We start from the raw sequence: 27,123 nt of genomic DNA, 5'->3' as shown, positions 1-27,123 counted from the left end.
GGGAAACAAAATTGCCTTATGAAAGCAATAAGAAAATGTCTGGCAAATGGATAGACATTTAATGAGCAAGATAAAGCACCAAGAAATAGCAAATGTCTCTTTCAAAAGAACACTCACTCCTACACTCCAAACACTCACACCAGCAGCTATCACTAGTAACATTCACTAGTGTGGTGATGTTTTTACAAAAGTCTCTATTGCTAAGCAGGGTGGAAACACTGTTTACATGAAATGGAAGTGTCTCTGGTGAATACTGAAAATGATCATTTTCCTAACCAGGAAAGAACTTTCACATCACTCCACTTCAACTGCTACAGTCCCTGAATTGCTTGATTTTCTCTCCTTTGCTGGCTTTCTATCATTTTTAGCTTTGTGCACTCTATTCACCAAATGACACCAAATTTGGGGGAGGGGCCTATTATTGTCTTGCTTTGCTTCCTGCATCATCCATGCCTAATAATAATAATGCTGATTATCTCCAGGCCCTGCCTAACACTGTTCATAAAATGAATTCTCTCATACACACCCAAAAGAAAAAAAAAAAAAACATTTGTCTTTTCTTCCCAGTGAAATTGCTGATGAAATGATTAGAGAAATCTCCATTAATCACTAGTGTAAACTCAGTTATTCTCTAGACGAGTGGAGCCCTCGCTTACACTGAGAGCAAAGCATGGACCAGCCTCAGAGAGCAGAGGAAAACACAGACACTTACCTGCATCACAATAAGGAGGTCAAAGACCAAGATGAAGGAAGCAAGGAAAGCTCTGGACACCTCATCGCTGGGCAAAAATCCACGGTTCAGTTTGTCCCAGCTGATCCAGTCGGTTGTGATGACAAGTACCACGACAGAAGTCAGGGTGAAGAGCACAGTCCTGCAATGAACAACACACACAAAGATACTGATGCGCATGAGTGTTGTTTTTATGTTATCGGTATTATTAAGCCTACCACGTTGGGCACCACTTGTTGTTTTTGATTCATCACTACAGTCTAATAATGTTCATTATCAGGCCTATACCTATTATGATTACTTCAGTAAAACCCACTAGCTATCAATCAAGACACAGACACTTGTTATATTTTAAAATAGCCTTAGTTAACCTGGGGCATGGCAGATATGAATCCTGTAAACTACTTCCCATAGTGGGGCAGGTATGGGATACCTGCCTTAGTCCCATGCCATCTGTTTGTAATAATGTCTATCAAGCTAGCTCCCATCCATAATCCCAAATACTTGCTAATGTTTTTCATCTGGTCCGAATCGCCATCCATTCCTGCCATGTGTTTCTCTTCCATCTAACTCATGATGGCCTCTTCCCTTTTCTTCTTCCTTGTTTCTCCTTTATTGTCCTCCCAGGGTCCTCTCTGTCTCTCTAATCCCGGGAACCTTAGCCACATCTATCTCCTTTGTCCTGCACAGGTGATGGACTTTTATTGGTCAAAAGGTGAGTCACAGAGACAGCAAGCGGTAATCAGCATCAAAATACATGAGACCATCCTCCAACACACGAGTGCTGGCCATCTCTGCTGTACTCACGTCTATAAATACCCACCCTAAAGTGTCGTCTCCAGAAGATGTCAGTTGGGGGTTTTCTTTTTAAAAATTAATAAATTATGATAGCATCTCTGAAGAACATCATGAGGGTGATAACGGAAGTAACGCTAAGAACAAAATTATTGCGAGTAACCGGGGTTAGTATAGTTAAGTGTTCAGAAGAGGACACTACATAGAGTTTCCATTACATTCACACCTTTAACTGAGGTCCAGGGATGAGTGTACGCAAAAATATCATGTAACTGGTAGAATTTCCCAGGATTCCACTGGATCCTTTTACTTGGCCACAGCTAGCCTCTTTCCCTGTGGAATACAGAGTGCGGAAGGCCTGTTGCCTCAGGTCCGTTTCCTATTCTGTACAACACGTATTTTTGTTGTGCAATAAGAAAGACCGTTCTCTCCTCACAAGCCTTCATAATACACTTATCGTGCTACTAGTTAATACTTAAAATTTATTATTTGTTGAAATTAAGCTTCCTATGAAGGAAAATAGTCAAATTTGTTTTAATGTTAACATGAAAAGTAGTCTTGAAATGTGCATGATGAGACTTAATCTAAAAGAAAGTTGTCCAAACTAAAGTTGAGACTCTGTTATGTTGTCATCTGGATATCATTTGAAACAATTTTTCTGAAATAAATTAATCAGAAAGAAATAAATACAAGATATAAGAATAACGAAATGATGGGAGGGAGAGAAACACATATATAAACATATTTACATATGTTTTTCAAGACGGGGTTTCTCTGCATAGTCTTGGCTGTCCTAGACTTGCTTTGTAGAGCATGATGGCCTTGAATTCACAGCGATCCACCTGCCTCTGCCTCCCTGAGTGCTGGGATTAAAGGCATGTGCTACCATGCCTGGCTCCATACAATATATTTTAACCATAGTCATTTTCTTAAGCCCACCCTCTCCTCTCCCTCCCTACCATTTTTCAAGTTGTCCCTTTTTCATTTGTTTATTTTATTTTTTTGCCTGGAGCTTAAGATGACTTTTTTTTTTTTTTTTTTTTTTTTTTTTTTTTTTTTTTTTTTTTTGCCTGGCACTTAAGATGGCCTGTTTATTTAATTAATTTATTCAGATTACATCTCAATTGTTATCCTATCCCTTGTATCCTCCCATTCCTCCCTCCCTCCTGCTTTCACCCTTTTCCCCTCCCCTAGGTCTGTAACAGAAGGAGACCTCCTTCCCCACCATATGGTCACAGCCTATCAAGTTTCATCTTGGTAGCCTGCTATCCTTTCTCTGAGTGCCACCAGGCCTCCCCACCAAGGGGAAGTGGTCAAATATGGGGCACCAGAGTTCATGTCAGAGTCAGTCCTTGCTCTCCATTTAACTGTGGAGAATGTCCCATCCATTGGTTACATCTGAGTAAGGGTTTGAAATTTATTACATGTATTATCCTTGGTTGGTGCACTAGTTTGAGTAGAACCCCTGGGCCCAGGTTCTGCATTTATTTATTTAAAAAAAAAACACATAAAGGGTGACCTCAGCTTGTGTAGCCTAACTACTCTTGGAGTAGGGCCTAACCTGGGGGTTCATGTCATTTATGAAAACTGACTCTCCTCTTTCGGCAGCTACCAAATGCCAGAACTCCTCAGCTAGCACAAGACCCTATCCTCACCTCGCCAATTCCTCCACACTGGAATTTTGTCTGGCTGGAGCTTGTGCACTCCTGTGCATGCTGCTAAAGTTGGTGTGAGTTTGACATGTGTAACTGCTCTAGTGTGTCTAGAAGACCGTGTATCCTTGAAGTTAGCCACCACACTGCTCTTACAATCTTTCTGCTCCCTCTTCCATTCCTGAGCCTTGAGGGAAGCTGTGTGATATATACATAACAACTTTTAATAATTGACATCTCAAAATGAGCAATATGAGTCTTCCTGGAAGTCTCTTTCAATTGCAAAATGTGTAAAAATCTGCACATTAGATTTCTCAGAAAATGTGTGTTCCTTTTCCGTAAGTTCCATTTGAAGCAAGTCATACTTTGATATAATGAATATAAAATATTCCCTAGAGATTTTTTCTACTCACAGATAGAAAAAAGACACACTACATCTATAAAAATTTGAATAATGACCTGTTAAATAGAAATTTCATTATTCTTCTGCATAGTAAGTAGAAGCAAAAATCCATCTTGAGGGACTTTGGCTATCATATGTAGGTTGTTTCAAATAAGCACCTATGGAGTATTTCAACACCTTACCTGGATATTATAAAGTCCTAAAGTCTGTGCCTGGAGTGATACCACAGCAAGTATCATTTCTGAATTCAAAAATATATATAGAAACAAATAACAGAAGGAAGTCTGAAAATTTCACAAATATGGAAATTAAACAACATGCTCCAGAATGCCAAGTGTCAAAAAGGAAATGAAAATCAGAATGGAAAGGCTCTAAAGACAGACGAAAATATAAATCAACATAGCAGCGCACATGGGACAAGATGAGAGCGCCAAGAGTAAGTCTATAGTATAACCGCCTACATGAAAAACCAAGAAGCTTGACTTTGTTTCTCAAGGAACCCGGAAAACAATGAAGTCTAAACTCACCATGAGAAAGGAGATCAGAATTAAATGAGGTAATATAAAAACAGTAGAAATAATGCAAAGCACCAGCACCTCGGGTGACAAAATGATACAATTCAATAAAACTGCATACAAGAAAATAAAGCACTAACATGCACACCACAGGAATGCGAGAGAATTGTAAGAGAATATAACAGGCAAGAGCAAGGCCCCCAGAAGGAGAACATACGCTCCTAGAAACGCACAGTCCGCCAAGCGCGAATGAATAGAACAAGATTAAGTAAATGACTGATTGCTTGGTCAGAAATCTCCTAACGCAGATGGAACAGGTGACTGCGCAAAGCACTGACACCAAGTCATTAGGAGGGGTTGTAGACACCCCTTCCCTGGCACACCCAGATATTCAGCGGAAGGAAAGACTTCTGAGTTCGACCTATAAGATAGCATTACTGTATATCAAAGTGAGAGAGAAAATAAATGTTACAGAAAATATTCCCAATAAACATAGGTGTAATTGTTCTTAGCAGATTTAGAAGGCTTGAAAACTAAAACAAGCAGAAGTTGTTACCCATGGGACGCAAGGAGATAATGCAATAATTTAAATATGAAGGGATATAATCATAACCACCTCAGTAGGTGTGAAAAAAATTCTTTGACAAAATTCAGGATCCTTTCATATTAAACAACAAGAACAAGAACAACAAAAAACTCCACAGATTAGATATAGAGTCACACAGTATTTAACTATGAGGCCACCTTCTGTGAAATCTATCTTATTTAGCTATGAGGCCACCTTCGTGAAATCTATCTTTGTGTGAACTAACTATATACCTGGGATATATGGCGCATACAGTTGTATAGGCGGCCCATCATTGACACCCTGACATGCGTAGTTATAGAAGGAGTGCACATCAACAGAATTAACTGACACCTGACATGCCCATAGCATACATTAGACCAACGGAGAACACTTATTAACTGACACATGACATGCCCATAGCATACATTAGACCAACGGAGAACACTTATTAACTGACACCTGACATGCCCATAGCATACATTAGACCAACGGAGAACACTTATTTTTTTCCTTCACAGGAACAAGTGCACCGATTTTCATCATTTCTACTCAAGAACATAGATGTGTGGCCCAAGGAAATTAGGCAAGGAAATAAATAAAAGGCAGAAGAAATTATATTGTCTTCTTTCATTTGGCATGATTGTAGATTTAGAAGCACTAAACAATCACAAACTGCCTGAACTAAAAATGTGAGTGAAGTTGATGGATAGGAAATCAACATACAAAATCAGCCATGTGTCTGTATACCAACTGCAAAAGATCAGTTAGGACTAGGAAAATAATCCCATCTATAAAAGATTCAAAAAGAACAAAAATACCTAGAAATAGACTGAACAAAAAAAAAACCTATCCATACACAAAATTTGAAGATGCAAATAATAAGTAGATATCTTGAATCCATGCAGCAAATAAACAAATAGTTAAAGTGCCCACACACCACCCAAATGTCTCTTCTTATTCAATGTAATCTCTATAAGGATCCTGATGACATTTTCCCACTAAAACAGAAAATAATTCTAAGTTTATACGAAACCATTAGAGATACAGAGTCATCAGAGGACTTTTGAAAAATAAACCTGGAGACACAACATTTCCTGATTTCACGTTATAATGCAAATTTGTACCAACAAAATAATTTGTATATAAACATATACATAAACACTCTTAAATTTTGAAAGACTAGAAATATACGCACACCCCCACCCCCACACACCCACACCTCCCCACACACACACACAGTCAACTAAGTTTCGAGAGTATTACTAGGAATACACAATGGGGAGATGGTAGTTTCTACAATAAATGCACAGGAAGTGGTAAGCCATGTGCAAAGAATGAAACTGACTCCATACTTACATTAGATAAAAAAAAAAAAAAAAAAAAACATTAGCAGCTTGAATATAAGCCCTGAAACCATGCACGTTCTAAGAGGAAACAGGAAAAAAAAATTCTTCAGTATTGGTTTTGGAAGTAATTTTGTAGATCTGACACCAAAAGCATAGGGAGTAAATGTAAAATGAGCAAGTAAGATGATGTCAAAGTGGGAGGGGGATGCATAGCAAAGGGAGCGATTGGAAACAGAATGGCAATCAATGGGGAAGCCTACAGGTCTGCAGAGAGATCAGAGCAAAGGGAGCGATTGGAAACAGAACGGCAATCAATGAAATGGGAGGCTGCGTCGGAAGCCTACAGGTCTGCAGAGAATGCAAGTAACTCAGCAGCACAGTGTCAAAGGATGCGATCGGGAAAGCCGCCAGATAGGCAGCTCTTGAGAGAAGGCACACCAATGCTCAGCAACCGTGATCCAGCTTGTGCCTCGTCTTACTGCACGGTGCAATGCCCCGTTCGGTTGCTGTCCCTGGGAGGCCTGTCATTTTCTGAAGGGAAACACAGAAGGAGTGGATTTAGGGGAGAGCAGAGATGGCATGGTGCGAGGGGTGGAGGGACCTGGAAGAGTGGAAGGAGGGGGTCTAGTTATAAGAGAACAGCAAGTGAGAACCGTAGTCAGATGTTGCTTAACACTTAGTAGCATGGCTAGCATCAGAAAGAGAAGAGACAAAGGCTGGTGAGGATGGGGAGAAAGTGATCCTTATGCACTGCTGATGGGACCATCCACTGATACAATGTTCTAACATTTACTAGTCTTTTTGTTTGGTTGGTTGGTTTGGTTTGGTTTGGTTTGGTTTTTCGAGACAGGGTTTCTCTGTGTAGCCTTGACTGTCCTGGACTCACTTTTGTAGACCAGGCTGGCTTTGAACTCACAGTGATCCTCCTACCTCTGTCTCCCAAGTGCTGGGATTAAAGGCGTGCACCACCACTGCCTGGCTCACATTCACTAGTCTTAAGAACAGTTTGTAAACATTTTCCTGGCTTTGCTGTGTACTTTTCATTTTGACAGAGGGTATTGCTACAGATCTCAAGAAACAGTTTGTGGTACCACTTTATTGCTCCAACGGGAAATTAAAGGAGGTATTCTGCCTGATATTTAATTTTTAATAGTACAAAAGGAATAAAAATGGCGATCATTAAATATGCATGCCTGCAGCTCAAAGAAAAGGCCCTAAAAGTAAGTCTCAAGAGGACAGCAAAAAGAAAAGGAAACGGAAAACAAAACACATTAATTGGTTATACCTTCTCCACTGCCTTGCTGAATGTGAGATACACAGATCACATGCCAGTCACTGAGAGTCAAGCCCTTAGTGCTAATACCTATCTGCAACGTGCCGTGAGGGGCCACTTTCCCTCACCACTTCTTATAAAACAGACTCATAATTGGGTCTAAGCCACCATTTACAACAATACATGACTCAAAATAGTTCATTTAAAGAATCAGTTTTATGTGACCCTGCCATGAAGGAAATCTGAATAGCACTGTGTGTCTGCTGCCACGAACCACGGTTTTCAGAATATAGTGTATGGGTTTCGGTGCTTTATAACAACTAACTTATACCACCCATGCCGCACCCTGCTATCGTCACCTCCCGTTTGCCAATACAAAACTGAATCCTGAACCACAGTACATTTGAATAAGCTAACTCACGCTAACCACAACAAAGTCTTCATAGATCACAGGCATATCGAACAAGCTAGAAGTGACCCAAGATGGCTCTAGCCCAGGCTGAGCCAGGACACTCTGTCATAACCTGTGCAAGGCATGGTCTCTCGGTGGAAGCATTTGACCATGGCTTTCCTGTATTAAATTTGTAGCCAGAACTCACCTGCTTTTCCTTTTCATTGCAAGTGCAATACTGTGAAATTACCCCACAAAAGCCTAACTTTGAACAGTAAAGCTCAAGAGCCTCATGGGTCCTGATAGGAGGCAGTTAAAAGCTGTGTCTTGTAGCATTAATCGTCCAGTCTCATGGAGTCAGCCATCAGAGCAATATCTTTGGGCTCTTGTTTAATCAATGTTTGGAATGAAAGATACTTACTTTGAATGGTGGGCTTTGGGGAGCTTTGGCTTCTCTCTTTAAGGAGTATGAAATTAAGCAATTATCTTGATTATTTTCCTTCCAGATCATATGCAGTGCCAGCATGACATACTGGCTCATCAATTCTACCATCTCTGGTTTCTGGCATTCATTCAAATGGAAAGACCTCATATACAATTATCACGTTTGTGGTCCAATGTTGTTAGTAGCACTTGTTCATTTTTATATTTGTTTTACTTTTTGAAGTTAAAATATAATTACATCAACCCCCCTCACTTTCCCCCCTCCAACCTATGCAATGAGCCCATCCCTTTGTTCTCTCTAAAATCCATAGTTTTTTTTTGTTTTTTTTTTTACTACAACCTTGTCATTCCCTATAATGTTACTTGTGCACATATGATATCTGGGATGATGACTTGGTACTGAATAACCAATTAAGGAGTTTTTCCCTGGGAGAGACAACCTACCATCTCTCAGCATCATGGCTTATTAGGACTATTGGTTGCTTGCCTCCATTGGAAGTTTGCATGGTACCTTCTGTTACCATGAACGTTAGTCCTCTGGGATGTAACCAAGGGCAACTGCAATAGCCTATGACATTGTGGTTGTCTACTGTCCTCCCCTGGCCAACAACTGAAAAGGGGATTTCTCATGTCTGCTATTGGGTTTTTGTTAGTCTATGGCTCCTTGGCAGAGCGTTTCCAGCTTTGGTGAGAAAATTTCATTTAAACTATTTACGTATATATATATATATATATATATATATATATATATATATATACGCATAAGTATTATATATAATTTTAGATAAGTAAATAATAATATGATTCCTTATAGTTTTTTTTCAGACATCCTTTCTCTTATTTTATGGATTGGAATGCAAGATAAAGAAGGGTTACAGGAACTTTCCAGTGGTTTCCATACCCAGCACAGGGGAACCACAACATTGACGCTAAGGAAAGATGAAATCACATGTGCTTATTGGGAACATTAAAGAAGATTCCAAGAGGCAAGGGTATTTGTTTATGTCACACAAGTGCTAGAGGAAAGAAAATAAGGGTTCAGATCTAGGGGCTGGAAAGATGGCTCAGCAGTTAAGAGTGCTTACTTCCTTTTCAGAGGACCTGCGCTTAGTTCCCAGAACCCACATGGTGTCCAACCATTTTAAACTCCAGTTCCAGAAATCTAACACATCTTCTGGCTTCTTTGGGCTCCTACACATAAATAGTGCACATATATACACACAGGCACACATGTGCATGCACACACACACACACACACACACACAATCACAAAACTAAAAATAAATAAATATTTTAAAATATTTCAAAATAAAAACACAATTCAGATCTACTGACACTAGAACTCTCCAAGTCAAAAACTGTTCCTTATCAGCTAAACATGTGAAGAAATTCTCAGTGATTTAATATGACTGAATCTTGTTGTATGGTGCAGAATCTTTCAGATATACATCCAGGAGTGGAATGGCTGGGACTTGAGGTAGAGCTAGTCTCAATTTTCCAAGAAAGCACCAGATTGATTTCCAAAGTGGTTCTACAGGTTTGCGCTCCCACTAGCAATAGAGTAGAGTTCCCCTTTCTCTGTATCCTCACCAGCATGTGCTGTCACTTGAGTTTTGGATCTTAGCCATTCAGACAAGTGTAAAATAGAATCTCAGAGATGTTTTGACTTGCATTTCCATGATGCCTAAGGATGTTAAGCATTTCTTTAAGTGCTTTTTTTTTTGCTCATTCAATATTCCTTTGTTGAGAATTCTCTCATTAGCTCCATACCACTTTTTTACGTTGGATTATTTGGTTTGGTGGTATTTAATTTCTTGAGCTCTTTATATATTTTCTATATTAGTCCTTTGTTTGATGCAGGATTGGTGACATTTTTCCCCAATTTGGAGACTGTCGTTTCATTCTATTGCTCAACTATGTTTATAGCAGCTTTATTCGTAGTAGCCAGAATCTGGAAACAACCTAGATGTCCCTGAACTGAAAAAAGGGTAAAGAAACTGTGGTACATTTACACAATGGAATACTATTCAGCTATGAAAACAAGGAAATCTTGAAATTTATAGGCAAATGGATGGAACTAGAAACAATTATTCTGAGTGAGGTAACCCAGACCCAGGAAGACACACATGATATGTACTCACATATAAGCAGATTTTATCCATAAAGTACAGGATGAAGATACTACAATGCACACAGACCCAAAGAAGATAAGTAACAAGGAGGATCCAGGGGAGGATGCTTAACTCTCACTCAGAAGGGAAAACAGAATAGACAGAGGTAGTGGTTGAAGAGAAGAAATAGTGTAGGAGAGGGAAGGATATTCTGATTTGCTCACGGACAGAAGCCCACCATAACTGTCCTCTGAAGGGCTACACCCAGCAGCAGATCCAAACAGGTATGAAGACTCACTGCCAAACACTGGATGAAGAGTAAGGAATCCTGTGGGAAAATGAGAGGCTGGGTAGAAGGACCTGGAGGTGTCAGGAGCTCCACCAGAAGACCAAAAGAGCCAACTAACTAGGGCCCAGAGGGGTTTTTGGAGACTGAAGCTCCAACCAAGGACCATGAGTGGAATGGACCTAGGGCCCCTGCAGCCTGCAGATGGGCAGCTCAGGCTTCATGTGAGTCCCCTAGTTAAGGGAGCAAGGACTGTTTCTGACATGGACTCTGTTGTTTGGTTTTCAATCACTTCCCCCCCGACAAGGCTGCCTTGCCAGGCCATAGGGGAAGAAGATGTGCTCAGCCCTGATATGACTTGATGAATTGGGGTGGGCAGGTGTACTGGGTGGCTACCCTTTTCTGAGGAACAGAAGAGGGGAGATAAGGAAAGAGCAAGGGAGGGTGGGACCTGGAGGATATAAGGGAGGGGGCTAAGATGGAGATGTAAAGTGAATTAATTAATTAATTAATTAATTAATTAATAATATAACTGAATCTCATTTACAAAAACCATATTCATCTTGTAGCTTAGTCAAGTGTCTATTACATATGGTGATTAGATACTGCTAGCACACATAAATAAATCCACATTATCACTACAGCACTGTGTTTTAAAATGTACCAAAAATTAAGTGTCAGAGTGTGCTGATGCCATGTGCTTTTCCTCATAACCACCTTGAGGTGGATTTACCAAGTAGTTACACAGCTGGAAATCAAGCAGGTGTCAGGAGACAGGAGAATTAGCCTTCAGTTGGAACAATTCACAGAGGGCTCAGGAGGTCAGGGTTAATTTTCATGTGGTTTTATTTTGATGACACAGATAACCTCCCTAATATAAGCACTGGCAAACAAAAATCACCAATATGTGACCACTAGCAATGTCATGTAATCCAACATAATTAATAATTATACTTTAATGAATTATATATATTAGTCACTATTCATATTCTAAATGTGTAATGTTTTAGTTCAGACAGGAGTATCCCATTGCTTTCTCATTATGCTGTGCAATTCATATACTCCTAAAAGATTAAAACACCATTATTTATTCCAGCAATACTCTAGTTAAATGTTGGGCTCCAACCCAAACAATTCAGATTATATTTCATCTCTCTGAGAAATATACTGTATATCTTATTTAAAAGAAAGGTTTAACTACCGTTTCAATAAGGAACATATAGAGTAGAGATAAGGTTTCACATTTCAAAGTGCTAAATACATAAAAAATAGTATAGCAAAGAAATTGAAATTTACTTAATATCATAAATCCTGTGTTTTCATTACAATTTAAAATAAAGCAAGCCAACCTACAGAGCACAACATTACGCTTTTTTTTTTTTTTTTTTTTTTTTTTTTTTTTTTTTTTTAACTGTGCAACCAAGAGACAGATCAAACGTACTGCTGCCCTCTGAGTGTGAAGTGCCAGCACACCAGTCAAGATGGCCACGGAGAATGCCAGCACTTTCCATTTTTTGTCATTATCAGTGCTGCTAGTGTAATTCCACAAGAAAAGCAGTAGCCATTTGCTCCATCAAACCAGTCCCTCCTGAACAGGTGAGCTGACTCACGTGGCTGCCACCCAGCTGATGGAGGCGGGACTTCCCCTCAGAAAGGGGACTCTGGGACTCTCCTTTGAGACCAGGAGCACCATGGGAGAACAGAGGTAAACGCTTGCCGAGTGACCTCATGAAATCGTGCAGCTGTTCCATATGGCTTTCATTAAGTAAACGCGACCGCCAGCTCTTGGCCACTCCGAATACATTCATTAAGACACGATGCCCGCGGTAGGAGATGCAGTCAGCTCATCTTGTTTGTGGCTCTGCTGGGACTCAGAGCCTGCACAGGAAATTATTAGATTCTAATGTTGTCTATTAAACTATACATTTATGTATTATTTATCTTTATATCTTCCTGTCACTTCATCAAGAATTGCCCTGAACACAGCAGGAGCTCATACAGCACTGAACAAATTGAAATGAAGAAATAACTTTAGAAACACTTGTTCCCGAAAGGCTGGGAAAGATGTGGCAGAAGTCATCTCGCAGTACAGCATTTGGCCACGCAGGTTGTGACTGATGTGAGCAGTGCCTTGGCCTCCTGATCTGCATAAGCAATGCTGACTTGAAGTCCTTACAGAAGCCACCATCAAAACCATTAAGACTTGGACATTGATAATTCTGCAAAAAAGTGAATAAACAAAATAACCTAGCCATACTCTATGGATGTCTTGTCGCCCTCTGTCTATGCCTGGGCAGCATTGGCTGGTTAATCAGAGACACTTGAAAGTTACTTGCTCCAATGTTTACCTGATTCCACTGAGTTGCCTTGATCACACAGAACCATTACATTCCTCTTCTTCTATATTTTAAGTACAAAATAGAAAGTATGTTAAAAAATATTTACCACACTGATTAGTAATGCCCCACATTGCTGGTGCTGGAAGGGTGTATGGAGTGATCCAAGCTGGGGTAGAAAATGTTTGCCCCTTACTCTTCAGTAGACTCAGATGCAACCGTAGCTCATGACGGTATCCCCAGCTTACAGAGAAACGCATGAAGCCTGTGCAGTGCAAAATGACCTTAGATGGGTCTGGGCATCTGACTCAACTGGTAGAGTGTTCACCAAGCGTGCACAGAGCCCTGAGTTTGGTCTGCAGTCCTACATGAACCAAGCACGTTTCTGTATGCTTGTCATACAGACGTCAGTGGGTGGAAGCGGGAGTTCATGGGCATCTTCAACTATGTAGCAAGTACAAAGCCAACCTGCGTTATATGAAATAGCTTGCCTCAGAAAAAAGCAAGTAGGTTAGATGTCCCAAATGAGCATGTTAATCCCATGTGGCTGGCAGTAAACTTACCAGGCCACCATTTCTTACTAGTGAGTTATATGCCCTGTGCACAGTAAATGATCCATCAAGTCAACAGAGAGAACAGTGCAACATTTTACCCCAGGTGTGAAATACAGTGAAGACATAAGTATTGTTAAATCAAAATAAAGTGATAGCTATGGTACTCCAGACATAGTCTGTTCTCTTAACAATAGGAAGGCTTACAATAAGCACACTGAGTTAAATCTTTCATTAACTTGGCTTTAAAAAGAAAACTGAAAGACAAATTTAGGGTGCAACTAAGTGGGGGACAACAGGACAAAGACTGTCCCTCATTTGCTTAAAGATTAGATGAATTTATATAGAGAGTCAAAGAGAAATTTCTTCTAATAGTAATTTTGATGAAACTAAGGTGTGTATGACGGAATCAAAACCAACAACTTCAGTAGGTTTTATACTTCATCTCAAACATCTCTTGAAGAAAACATTATTTGATACATTTTCTAGAAAGAGATTTCTACAGCTTTTCATTAGTACCCCCGGCATACAAAAACTTTCTTATGACCATAGGCATATGATGTAATGACTACAAAGGATCTACAAACAGAAAAAAAAAATTCACACAATAAAGACATTTGCTCAACTATGTTCATAGCAGCTTTGTTTGTAATAGCCAGAATCTGGAAACAACCTAGATGTCCCTCAACCAAAGAATGGATGAAGAAACTGTGGTACATTTACACAATGGAATACTATTCAGCTATAAAAACAAGGAAATCTTGAAATTCACAGGCAAATGGATGAAACTAGAAACAATTGCCTGAGTGAGTTAACCCAGACCAGAAAGACCCACATGGTATATACTCACTAATAAGCGATATTAGTCCAACATAAATGTCCTCTGAGAGACTCTACCCAGTGGGGGATAAGGACAGATGCTGGCACTCAAAGCAAGAGTCTGGCCTGAGTGCTGAGAGTTGTAAGGAAATGTGGGTGGATGGAAGGACCAGGAGGGGTTAGGAGCTCCACAGGGAGAATATCAAGGCCAGGGTATCTGGACATAGGAGGACCTGCACAAACTGATGCACCAGCCAAGGACAATGCATACAGAGAACCTAGACTCCATGTTCAGATTTAACACATGGACAGTTGATCTCCAAGTGCGGGGTAGGTGGCAGCTTCCACTGAACCTCTGACACGAACTCTGATGCCCACGATTTGATCCCTGCCTCTTGGCAGGATGGCCTTACAGGCACACAGAAGAAGGGGATGCAGGCTATCCTGACAAGACCTGAGAGGCTGTGGGCAGACAGTGGGGTAGGAGACACCCCTGTTCCCCCATCAGAGGTCTAGGGAGTGAGAATAGGGCAGAAGAAAGAGGGAGGGTGGGAATGGGAAGATAAGAGCAAGAGGATAACAATTGGGATATAATGTGTGAATAAATTATAATAAATAAAATCTATAAAAATAAAAGAAAACTAAATATACAACAGGAGCCTGCCCTACCAAATGGCACAGCTCACCAGGGACAGTGTACTACAGGTATGGTTTCGTGCTCCTTACCCCTGAGGCCACCCCACGGCTGCCACTACAGAGAGAGACTCCTGCACTGCGCATTGCCGCCCTCGGAAAGACGGAAGACCGGAAAGACAAGCACTCCTGAATGTTTCTCGCCTTTATTGCATCACAGTGTTAAGTAATCAGAAACTGAGCCATCATAGGTAGGAGACCTCCTATACTGTAGACATCAGAGAAAAGAACCCAAAACAAGAGCTGGGGGCGTTAAAAACCCCACAAACCAAACAGGTTTTATGGGATAAAGACCAAGGGTGGAGTAGTCTTCAATCTCTCTCTCTCTCTCTCTCTCTCTCTCTCTCTCTCTCTCTCTCTCTCTCTCTCTCTCTAACATAAGATTGCTTCTAAAATGGAAAACTTGGTATCTTACTTGCTGTTCTCTTGCTGTGAAAAGATGGAATGTCCAGGATAACTCTTATAAAAGAAAACATTTAACTGGGGGCTTGCTTAAAGTTTTAGAGGGTTAGTTAGTCCAAGGTCATTATGGGAAGCAGACAGGTATGGCGCTGGAGCAGCAGCTCAGAGTTTACATCCTGATCCACAGGCAGCAGGCAGAGGGAGAGACAGGCCACATACCTCCTTCAAGGGCACATCTACTGTCAAAAGGCTGTAACTCCTAATTGTTCTCAAACGAAACTGGATCTAAACATACAAATATATGAGTGTATGGTAGCCGTTCTCATTCAAACCCCCACATTTGGATATATATTTCAGATATTCTCTATGTAAAACCATGCATTTTACATACATACATACACCCACCCACTTCATGTTGTGGTGACCCCCCGCAACTATAAAGTTATTTTTGCTACTTCTTAACCATAATATTGCTACTGTTGTGAATCATAATGTAAACATGTGTGTTTTTATATGGTCTTAGGTGACCCCTGCAAAAGGGTCATTCAATGACCAAAGGGGTTGCAACCCACAGGTTGAGAACCACTCGGCTAAAGAGTTGACTTTTTTTCTTGGTGTTTACCCAGATATTGGAGGAAAAGAATTTTGTGCTCCATGTTTTCCTTATATTCATGAGTGGAAAGCAGATGCTTCAAGTCCTTCCACTTTGCAGGAACCTATTTCTCAGAAACAGATCTTGATTATAATGTGATCATTACCTTATTAAGGGAACATGATTGGCAAACTACAGATCAGCACAAAAACCTACCCATGCTTTCTAACATAATTAAAAAAGGAGCTCAACATAATTAGTAAGATTTAGCTGTTGTGTGCCTGGCTGTAATAAGGAATAACAGGAGTCTCAAGGAAGGTACTAGAATTATGCTGTTCCTGGAAGAGGAAACTTTATGAAATAAAAGATGATGTCAGATAGAAAGAGGAAATCAATAGGAATTACAGTGTTGCATTGTAAGTAGATAGGTCTGCCTAGACACAAAAGCCAGGGGTATAGGCTACACAGAAAAACAGAACAGGGTTAGATATTTCTGAGTGAAGTTGCACATAAGGTAGCCTTGAAAGTTTCCAAACAAGGCTTATTTGGTGCTGTAGAGAATAATTCCTGATAATTGCTGTATAAGTAGTAAAATCCCACTCAAAAATAATTGCTTTTCATGAAGAATTCACTCCAGGAGGCAAAAGAGATCTCATACTGAGGCAGGATAGAAAAACTGTTGCAGTCATACACAAATGAGATGCTTACCTGTGAATTCTAATGATACAAAGAACAAATTTGTCTCAAAAAGAAAGCAAATGGAACTTAATGGTAAACTTAGGTATCAGAGCACAGAGTATCTGAGAAGGCTAATATCGCAAAGGGAACACGGTAACACAGTAGCTTCAGAAAGCATCATTGTTTACAATGGGTTTCCCAGTCCTTTGCTCAGGGACAAGGCTTAGTTAACAATCATGTTTTCTTGCCCTATACACTTTCTTCTTGAATATGAGCATATGAACATGATGAAATGGCGCTCCTTTGATTATGTCATATGTAAGCAAAAGGGCTTCTGTATATTAAATTAAGACCATTAATACTTCGGACCTTGTATTAGCCAAAAGGGAGATGATGTGAGTTGGCCTCACCCAACCACATATATCCATAAAAAGGTCAGTTTCTCTATCTGTAGCAGTAGAGGAAGTGGATAGAACTATGTATGGGAGGGACTGTCTGTCACCACTGCAGAAATGCAGAGTTGGGGACCCAACTATGACAAAACCTTGGACCCCTCTGCAGGACGTACAGACAGACTTCAAGAAACTGGGGGCTTCAGCCTAAAGCCTTAAGGCACTGGAGTCTACTTCACCAAAACATGTTTGGTAAGGAGGCTGAAGTTTCTGCCAAAGATACACTCAGCCTACTTTGTAATTCCAGCTGTGCAAATTTAAAATAAATAAAGTTTCCAGTAAGTTGTTAATAATACAACTCCAGATATTTAGGATTGCTGAGATCCTAGCGTGACTGCATAGTCAAAATATTTCCAAGGCTAAATATAGAAAAGGCATGCTTTGCTTTATATCATGATAATTAAAATCACATAAAAAGGACAGCCTATCTATTTTAAAACATAAGCCCAGGATTCGGTGGAACTCCCCAGCACAAGAAACTTTACTTTCCTGCAAATACATAATGAATTGTACAGGAGAGGTCATTATCCATGTCTTAAATTTTAACAAGAAAGGCTATTGGCTCCACAATGCTTCCAGGCATGTGAAATTGCTACCTAAGATTGGCATGCAATTCCTTCTAGTTCAGTCTATCCACTGCAGTGTCAGATTGCCAACCAGAACCAGCTACTTGAGAAACACTGCTCATATAATTAGGCAGCAAAATCTGTGAAAATAAAGGATCTGAGTGCTAATTTTGACTCGTATTAATAATTTTGAAACTGAATTAATTTTTAGTTTAATTTTAAATGGAAAATAAAATTATACATTTATTTTTACATCACATAGTGGTTGGTATATGTGTACATTGTAGACCATGGAAGTAGAGATATATGTTGAAGAGACTATACTTTAAATCTAGTGTTTGTGTAGTCTAGGTCCTACAGTTAACAGCAGGAAATGCCTTGCGGGATGCCTTCTGGCAGCCAGTCCACTCTGGACTCTTCCTGAGTTATTTTACTGTCAGAAATCATTAAGGAAAAGTGCTTAAATAAGAAGATGGAGTGGACAGTAGAAGGCTCCCACACAGCTGAAGCCCAACTTTGGAACCAAGTGACATGAACAGAACAACCATGAATATAAAGAGAATAAATGAGGCAGTTGGGTTCTCTACCTCCTTAAGAGACACTGTATTTATATCTCTTATGAACTGCTTCTCAACATAAGCTGTGACTAGACCTTGGTGGATGCCAGTTCTGCTTTCAGAATTCCTAAATGCATGGACTGGTCTGGGAGCCATAGAATTTCAACCATTTCCAGCAACATCCTTGTTTGTACCATTGACTCTTCGTAAAAATTCAGTCCCAGTTAAGTAAAATTAAATAGCTCAAATGAAATAAGATGTGGTCTACATTGTATCCTAGTTTCTCTGACGTATATCTAAAATTGAAAATCTTTCACCTCACGGTGACAAAGTGTGTTGGCGTTAACTGAGATAGGTGAAGGGAAGGAAGCTGATTCTTACCAGGGGAGAGATCCAAGTGAGAACAACAGGGAGATGGATTGTTTGAGGTATGTTTAGAAGATTAGGTTTGGCCATATGGGAAAGAGAAGAAACCAAACCCAGGTACTGACACATGGACTCTGGAAGGCAAAGAGAAAGTATGGAAGGTAAAGGTGGTGTGTACAAGGCTGCTAGTTCTGTTTGCTCTCTTTGTCACTCTCTCTTGAGTCTGGTGTGGACAAGGCTGCTAGTGTTCTGTTTGCTCTCTTTGTTACTCTCCCATGAATCTGGTGTGAACACGGTTGCTAGTGCTCTGTTTGTTCTCTTTGTCACTCTCCTGTGAGTCTGGGTGACTACTGATGAGCAGAACTCATGTCCACCTGGCATTGCCCCTGATTATGTTGTTTTTCACCTTGAAAAGATTTAATGCTATTACCTTAATTGGATTGACAGGAATATGTGATTCTTCAGTGAGTTGAATTAGAAAAGCACAACATAAAATTTAAAAATCATTAAAAGATTTACAGATGTTCTGCAGAATCAATAGACAAAATGGAAAGCAATTACAAGGCCAAGGCCAGAATACTCAATTAACTTGAATGGTGTAAAAATAATATCGCTGATAGATAGTTGGAGGATGAAGAAAGACAAAGAAGTGGAGATATATAGGGCCATTGTTAAAAGAGATCTTTTTTTGTAAAAGACTAGTCTCTGGAAACATTAAGAATAGAATAAAAGTAAGTTCACATCTTTCAGAGTTCATCAGCAATTACTAACGCTGAGAATAGCTACTGATCGAATTATCAAGGGTTATGGAAACGAGAAGAACCAAGCACTGGAAGAGTTCTGAGTGGTCACTCCATACTGTAGCACTAGAAAGGATGAATTTGCATTTAAAGTTATGCATTTTTGGTGCTAATTGGGTTTTTGTTTACTGCATATACATGTATTTGCTATAAAAGAATAAAACTACCACACAGCTAACCTCAAAGACATCCTATATTAAACATATATTTAATACACATAAATATATAAACATTTAATATAATATAAATAAATGTATATAAGATATATAGGGGAGATAACCTGACTATACCTCTATACTTCCTTGCAATTGACGCTAACATACAAATAGGAATAAGCTGTTACTTTATTTGACAACATGACATAGTGAAGAAAGGAAAATGGTACTTCAATTTCAAGATGAAATCTTCCCCAAACTGACTATGTTTCAAAGAATTGAATCCAATCAATTGTCAGAACATCAATACTAGGAGAAGAGAATGAAAATAGGCCCATCCATCTAATTCCAACGCTGCTTCCCTTTTCACGATTCACACACACAACACCCGTGCTTTGATCCTGTCTCAAATATCTCACACCTCCCACTCTGACATAATGAGAAAGCTTGACAATTGTACATACTGATGAGGCACGTCACAGTCCTAACCGAGTGGTGGTTTTTTAAGTTGTGAGGACAACTGTGGAAGACTGCCCAGTATTATGCATAAACATGGAAGATGCACACCTGTGAGAAGCCACTTCTAGAGAGAGTCTACATACTAATTCCTGTGCGTGTGCACAAGAATATCCCCAGCCTCTACCACCTTAGCAGTTTAAACATCTAGAAAAAAAATAATATGATATGAAATAAAATATGCTAATTTAAAGATACACAGAAATAAAAATTAACAACCCACACTACACCAACATGCATCTGACAAGTATAATTTTAAATGAATAAAGAAAGAAATAAAATAATATTTAGATCTTCACTAAATTTAGAAATAGCTAATTTATGCTATTGTACTAGCTAGTTTTATGTCAACCTGACGCAAGTTATAGAAATTTGGGAGGAGGGCATATCAGTTGAGAAAATACCCCTACGAGATTGGCTTGTAGAGAACCGTGTAGTGCGTTGATGCATTGATGTGAGAAGGCCCAGCCCATTAGTGGGCCATCGAGGGCTGGTGGTCTCTGGATGCCGTAAGAAAGCTGGCTGAGCAAGCCAGTAAGCAGCACACCTCCATGGCTTCTGTAGCAGCCCCTGCTCCAACGTTCCTGCCCTGATACCATCAGCGATGGAGCGTAACCTAAGAGTTGTACAGTGAAATAAATCCTTTGCTCCCCAAGTTGCCTTAGGTCACACAGTGTTTTATCACAACAATAGAAACCCTAAGTAAGATAAACCTATTATGTATGTAAACCTGGTCAAACTCCAAATAATACCAAGTAAATCATTATTACAAAGGAAAAATAAATACAGTAAAGGATAAAAAATATTTTAAGGTAAGTTAAACTTTTTAAAAAAATTTTTAAATTTTTTTATTAATTTATTCTTGTTACATCTCAATGGTTATCCCATCCCTTGTATCCTCCCATTCTTCCCTCCCTCCCCTTTTCCCATAATTCCCCTCCCCTATGACTGTTCCTGAGGGGGATTACCTCCCCCTGTATATGCTCATAGGGTATCAAGTCTCTTCTTGGTAACCTGCTGTCCTTCCTCTGAGTGCCACCAGGTCTCCCCCTCCAGGGGACATGGTCAAATGTGAGGCACCAGAGTACGTGAGAAAGTCATACCCCACTCTCCACTCAACTGTGGAGAATGTTCTGACCATTGGCTAGATCTGGGTAGGGGCTTAAAGTTTACCGCCTGTATTGTCCTTGGCTGGTGCCTTAGTTTGAGTGGGACCCCTGGCCCCAAATCTGCCTATCATAATATTCTACTTGTAGGTTTCTAGGACCCTCTGGATCCTTCTACTTTGCTATTCTCCCATGCTTCTCTCATCTAGAGTCCCAATAGGATGTCCTCCCCTCTGTCCCAGTTTCCTGGTAAGTGAAGACTTTTATGGGACATGCCCCTTGGGCTAGTATACAGATATAAGTGAGTATATACCATTTGAGTCTTTCTGCTTCTGGGTTAACTCACTCATTATGATCATTTCTAGCTCAATCCATTTATCCACAAATTTCGGGAATTCCTTGTTTTTAATCACTGGAGAAAAGTAGCACATATGAGGATCTCTATAATTATCTATTTCTTTACATTAGTTTGGAGTACTTGATAGCTATTATTTCAATGTTTTCTGTCTCTGTCCATATGTCTGCCTGTCTATCTTTCTCTTCCAATACATATATGTACACATACACACACATATATGAATGCGTATATAAAATATTTAATTTAATTGCCTGTTTCTATATATTACATATAATTAAATTTCCATGTATTTGATATTTCTTAGAATTATAAAAATATTCAGCTTCCTTGAAAGAAGATAGCAAGACAGAGAATAATCTTTCTCCCTTAAGACTTAATTGATAAATAAATCAAAAGATAAAAATAATGTTTGTGAACACCAAGAAAGCATTAGATGAAATTTAACATATTCTAGTGAAGCTGTCCCTAGGTGTCAAATGGAAGGCTAATTTGTATAACTCTTACTAAGTTTGTAGACTGAGAATTTCCTACCTGTACGGCTGCGTTCTGATTACTGCCACCCCAACCCTCTTTTATGTCATCCCACCTTTATAAACTCCAAGGACTCCCTTCCTACTTTCATGTTTTTTGGTTTTGTTCTGTGACTGAGCTTAAACTTTAACTTGATAAAACAATGTTTCAATTGGTACCAGAAAGAAGGAATACTCTTACCTAAGAAATACATATTAATTTATCAAGATACAGAAAAAAACTTTATGAAGACTGTTGGGGATGGTAGGCCATATGGCCAATGTTCAGCCATTTTGTCAGAGCCTAGATTCCTATTTCTCCAGAAGTCTGTCATTTACCAGAAACCAGTTGACCCTGTCATGGTTCGGCAGTTAGACACCTGTTGTGGTTTATTGTGGGGGACAGTCATTCTAAGACCCCTGAGCTCATAGTAAGAGCTACTCCTTTCTGGCTATAAACTAGCTTTTCCAGTAAGACTACTGGTAAAATCAGATTAAAGGCCAGCTGCCTGCGAGCAGCAGTTCCAGGAACTTTTTCCTGATTAGCCAGATCTTTTACAACTTCCCTTCCCCTCTGGAATTTCTTTCTCTTCTGTGATTATAGCAGCTGTAAAGGTAGACACCTGCTGGAGCATTTCAGAGTTAGGTATCCATAGCAAGTCTCGCTTATGCAAATACCCATGCCCCCACCCCCGTGCCTATAAAACCTTTTACCTGAAAAATAAAATTTGAGAGCTTGATCAAAGACTTGCTCTCCTTCTTCATGTCTTGTGTTCTGTCCCTATACAGGAGAATTCTCCTTCCGAGTGTTAGTCGAACCCCAGCAGGCCGGGCCAGAACACAATGATAAAACTATGATAATAAATAAAATTAAGACCCCTAAATAAATGGAAAACATCTCATACTTGAGCAGGAAAATTTAATATTGCTAAGGTGAGGATTCTGACATAATTACCTATGGCTTTAATTCAATTTCAGTCAAAAATCTCAACAAGTTGTAAATATACAGAGATTCTAAAATCTTATAGACAGTAAAGGTGAAGGATTGTGATCATGATCTATTTTAGAGTCTAATAACTGATGACATTAACTTGTGCTTCGTAACATCAGGCCACAGTAAACAGAACAGTACTCACACCAGAGAGAAAGTGCACAAACAAAGTCATGGGACAGAATGGAGACCCAGCAAATGCACCTGCTCAGAAACATTCACCAGACTTTAGATTCCAGGATGGCAGGGATTCTGTGGAATAAATGAAACAAAGGGACTGCCAGATTCCCTGCAGAAAATGAACCCACATAGTGCATTTCACATCTCAAGGATTAGTTCAGCAAACTTCAACCACAGTGTGTGAAAATACAGATCAGAAGATAACACAGAAGAAGATAATATAGAGGAAAATGTAGGTGACCATGACCTGGAAAAAGTGTGTGGGTACAAGAAGGAAGGTATAGCCAATAAAAAACAAATAACTGGACTCCATTAACACTTCTCTGTGAAAACGCAAGTAAATTGGAAGTAATCCAAGCATGGCTGCTTTAAGTGACAATTTTAATTGCTAACTGCTATGGCAATCACTTTTAATATAATTTAAAATATACAAAAATAAACAAAATGGGAATTTAGGCAACCTATTTTACACAAAAGAGAAGAGTAATGGAAAAACAGAACTCTAAAGGAAGAAGACCATGCAGAAGGTCAGCAGACAGCACACCCTCAACTAGGAAGCTGCATTCAGGATCTGCACTGGATGCAAGCTGACAGGACAAAGCTTTGGAAGATACAAGGCCTGCAGGAGACACACTTGAGATTCCAAGGTGCATGCAGCTTGAAAGTAACAGGACGGCTAAAAGAATATCACACCGATTTCAGCCAAAAGAGGTGCAGGACACCTGTATTACAGAGAAAAGAGGCCGTGGGACCCAACCTGTGACTAGAGGCAAAGAAACAGACTGTCTAATGGAAAGAAGTGCTAATTCACCAAGCAGCTGTAACTAATAGACAGGCATGCATTGGGCAGAGTCCTACATCTGACAAGAGAGAATTAAAGAAAATCCTGTTAAAGATGATCAACAGTAATGGTTTAACTCTCCAAAAACCTTACTGAATGGCTATACAGGAGGTAAAGAACTAGGAGATTCTAAATGTGTATTAAACCAAACAGACACATGGGATTTTTCCATCTTTCTTTCTTTTTTTCTTTTTTTAAAATATATTTTATTAATTTATTCATATTACATCTCAATTGTTATCCCATCCCTTGTATCCTCTTATTCCTCCCTCCTTCCCATTTTCCCCTTACTCCCCTCCCCTATGACTGTGCCTGAGGGGGACCTCTTCCCCCTGTATATGCTCATAGGGTGTCAAGTCTCTTCTTGGTAACCTGCTATCCTTCCTCTGAGTGCCACCGGGCCTCTCCATCCAGGGGACGTGGTCAAATATGGGGCACCAGAGTTCGTGTGAAAGTCAGACTCCACTCTCCACTCAACTGTGAAGAATGCCCTGTCCATTGGGTAGATCTGGGTAGGGGTTCGAAGTTTACTGTGTGTATTGTCCTTGGCTGGTGCCATAGTTTGAGCGGGACCCCTGGGCCCAGATCCGCCATCTTTCAAAAGAAGAATGCACACAGTTTTCTAGAGCACATGCGTCATTCTTCAGCATGAACCATTGAGGGTCATAAAGCAAATGGAAAATGTTTTAAGGGTGGATTAGTCAGACGGCTCAGGGGACACATGTACCTGCAGTCAAGCCTGAAAACCTGAGGTCCATCCCTGGAGCCCATACGGTGGAAGGAGAGAACTGACTTGTGCTGCTGGCCATCCTCTGACCCCCACACTCATGCCATGGCATCTGAGCATAGACATGGGCATGTGCACACACACACACACACACACACACACACACACACACACAAGAATAAATAAATAAACATACATTTAAAACAGTTAAAATTTAAAGATAACAATGGAATGATACTAGATATCAGTAACAAATAACTAAAAGTGCCTGAAAATTAATTCAGAAATTGGAGGGGTCCTTGGCATAGGACAAATGTATAAATATAAATATATGTGTGTATACATATATTTACATGCGTATATATCATACATATACGCTATATATTTTTATGCATATTATAGGTACATATTTTATATGTACTTATAATATACATATATATGTGTATATATGGAATTGAGGAACTAGAAACCAACCCATCTGTCTTTCTCCAATTGACTTTTGGGAAGGAGCCAACATCACTTAGTGGGGAAAAAGCAGAGCTTCTTGTGAATGGTGCTTGTACAACTTTAAAACCCAAGCAAGGCAGTGAATTTGTAAATGACTTCATACTGTGTGTGTGTGTGTGTGTGTGTGAGAGAGAGAGAGAGAGAGAGAGAGAGAGAGAGAGAGAGAGAGAGAGAGAGAGAGAGAGAGAGAGAGAGAGAGAGAGAGAAAGAGAGAGAGAGAGACAGAGACAGAGACAGAGACAGAGACAGAGAGACAGAGAGATCGGTCAGTTAATTTAAATTAGTCAAAGATCTAAACAGAAAGACTGAAATTATGAAATTCTTCAAAGAAATGCTCAGAAGAGAATCTGTCTTCTTACATTCAGCAGCTGCTTCTCAGATGCAATATACAAGGAATAAAAATATAGATACATTGGATTTCATCTAAATTAAAATTTTGTGCTTCAGAAGATATCCTTATGTGTCTTGTGCTTCGAAGTATAGCAAAGGAAAGTGAAATCACAACTTTCAAGACGGGAGAAAACATTTGACAATCTTTGTCAAATGAGAACACAGAAATAGGCAGAATACAGAAGGAATTCTTACAAGTCAAAAAAAAAAAAAAGAGCAATTCAATTTTAAATTGGTTTTTTTAAAACTCCAATTTAAACTTGGGTAAGGAATTTTAATATGACATCAAGTGGGGTTTACAAATGGCCAGCAGGCAAGTGGAAAGGTGTGCAGTGGCATTAGTCACAAATGAAATGCAAATCAAAACTGTCAGAGAAGGGAGCATCACATTCACTGGAGAGCCAATATAAAAGCCTCAGACAGACAAGTGTTACTGTGGACTGTGGAGCCAATCAAACCCTCCAGTCACTGGCAGGAATATCAAATGTTTCTGGCACAGTAAGCGGCTTGGTAGGCGCAAGTCTTCAAAATGTCGTAGGATTACCATGTTACTGTGAATGGAAATTCCAGTAAAATTTCCTTACTGTACCTGACTGGCCAACCGACAGGCAACTGAATGATGAAGGAAGGTGGATGATCTTAGGCCATCTTATCATCTGCCTCCCTCTGGGACTTAATCCTTGTGACTGTTAGGTGTATGTAAGAGCGGACCTGGCTTCCATCAAAACAAAAGCCAAATGGGTCGTACAGCAGCAGAGGCCTTTAGCAGAGATCCCACACACACCTTGATCAGCTTGTCTTAAAACAACTTTAAAGCTCTAATTCTAGATTTGCTTTTATGCTGGCTAGTCCTAGGATTCCGTTCAATACCAATGCCATAAATTCTAGTTTGGTTTGAGTTGGGATCCTTAAAAGTCTAGGGAAATGGTGGCAATCGAGAGCCATGCCTCTGCCCCTCCGCGACTATGATATGGGGAGGGGTGCCTTCACTAAGATCTGTCTTACACCACTGTTGGTGAATTTCTATGCTTTCCTTAGGCCCATTTGTCCTTCTAAACACTGCTTATATTGTATTACATGTTATCTTGGCTTCTTTGCTTTTGTTTCCTTGGCTGGAGGCCCACTTTTAATGAATGCCGCTAGCAACAAAGATTTTTTTAAAAGTAAGCTTATCCATAGCTCATTCCTAGGTTAGATGGATTCCTAGATTTATTGGGTCAGGCAGGAAGAAACCCTGGAGGATAAAACTCCCAGTATCTTGAACCCCTCATGTCTCCCATAAAATGCGCAGAACAAGCTGATACAGAGTGGGAGAACCACCCTCCCAATGCAGCAAATTCTGGATTGCAACCACCATGCATGGCCAACTTTACCCTTAAATCTTAAAGACTGTGTGAGAATGCTTTCTGCAGCTCCTAGCTCACTTGATCCCTCCAGAGGTGACGGTCTTCCCAAAGAGAATCCTCTGTTCAATGCTGCTTTGCTGGCCCATGGTTTACGGCTTCAGTAAAAGAGGA

General features: G+C 39.8%; 1 protein-coding gene across 4 annotated transcripts in view; it reads right to left on the bottom strand.

The window, feature by feature from the left end:
- Tmem117 (transmembrane protein 117) overlaps window positions 1-27,123 on the bottom strand; it is a 443,332-nt gene that overhangs the window by 76,129 nt on the left and 340,080 nt on the right. For all 4 annotated transcript variants that reach the window (XM_051160255.1, XM_051160258.1, XM_051160257.1 and 1 more), the window contains exon 6: window positions 713-872. In XM_051160255.1, the coding sequence (XP_051016212.1) occupies window positions 713-872 (160 nt within the window). The remainder of the gene's footprint in view (window positions 1-712; window positions 873-27,123) is intronic.

Source organism: Acomys russatus, chromosome 17 (assembly GCF_903995435.1).
Source record: "Acomys russatus chromosome 17, mAcoRus1.1, whole genome shotgun sequence".
NCBI lineage: Eukaryota > Metazoa > Chordata > Mammalia > Rodentia > Muridae > Acomys > Acomys russatus.
Note: the sequence above shows the minus strand (reverse complement) of the source record. Positions and strands in the feature narration are given on the sequence as shown.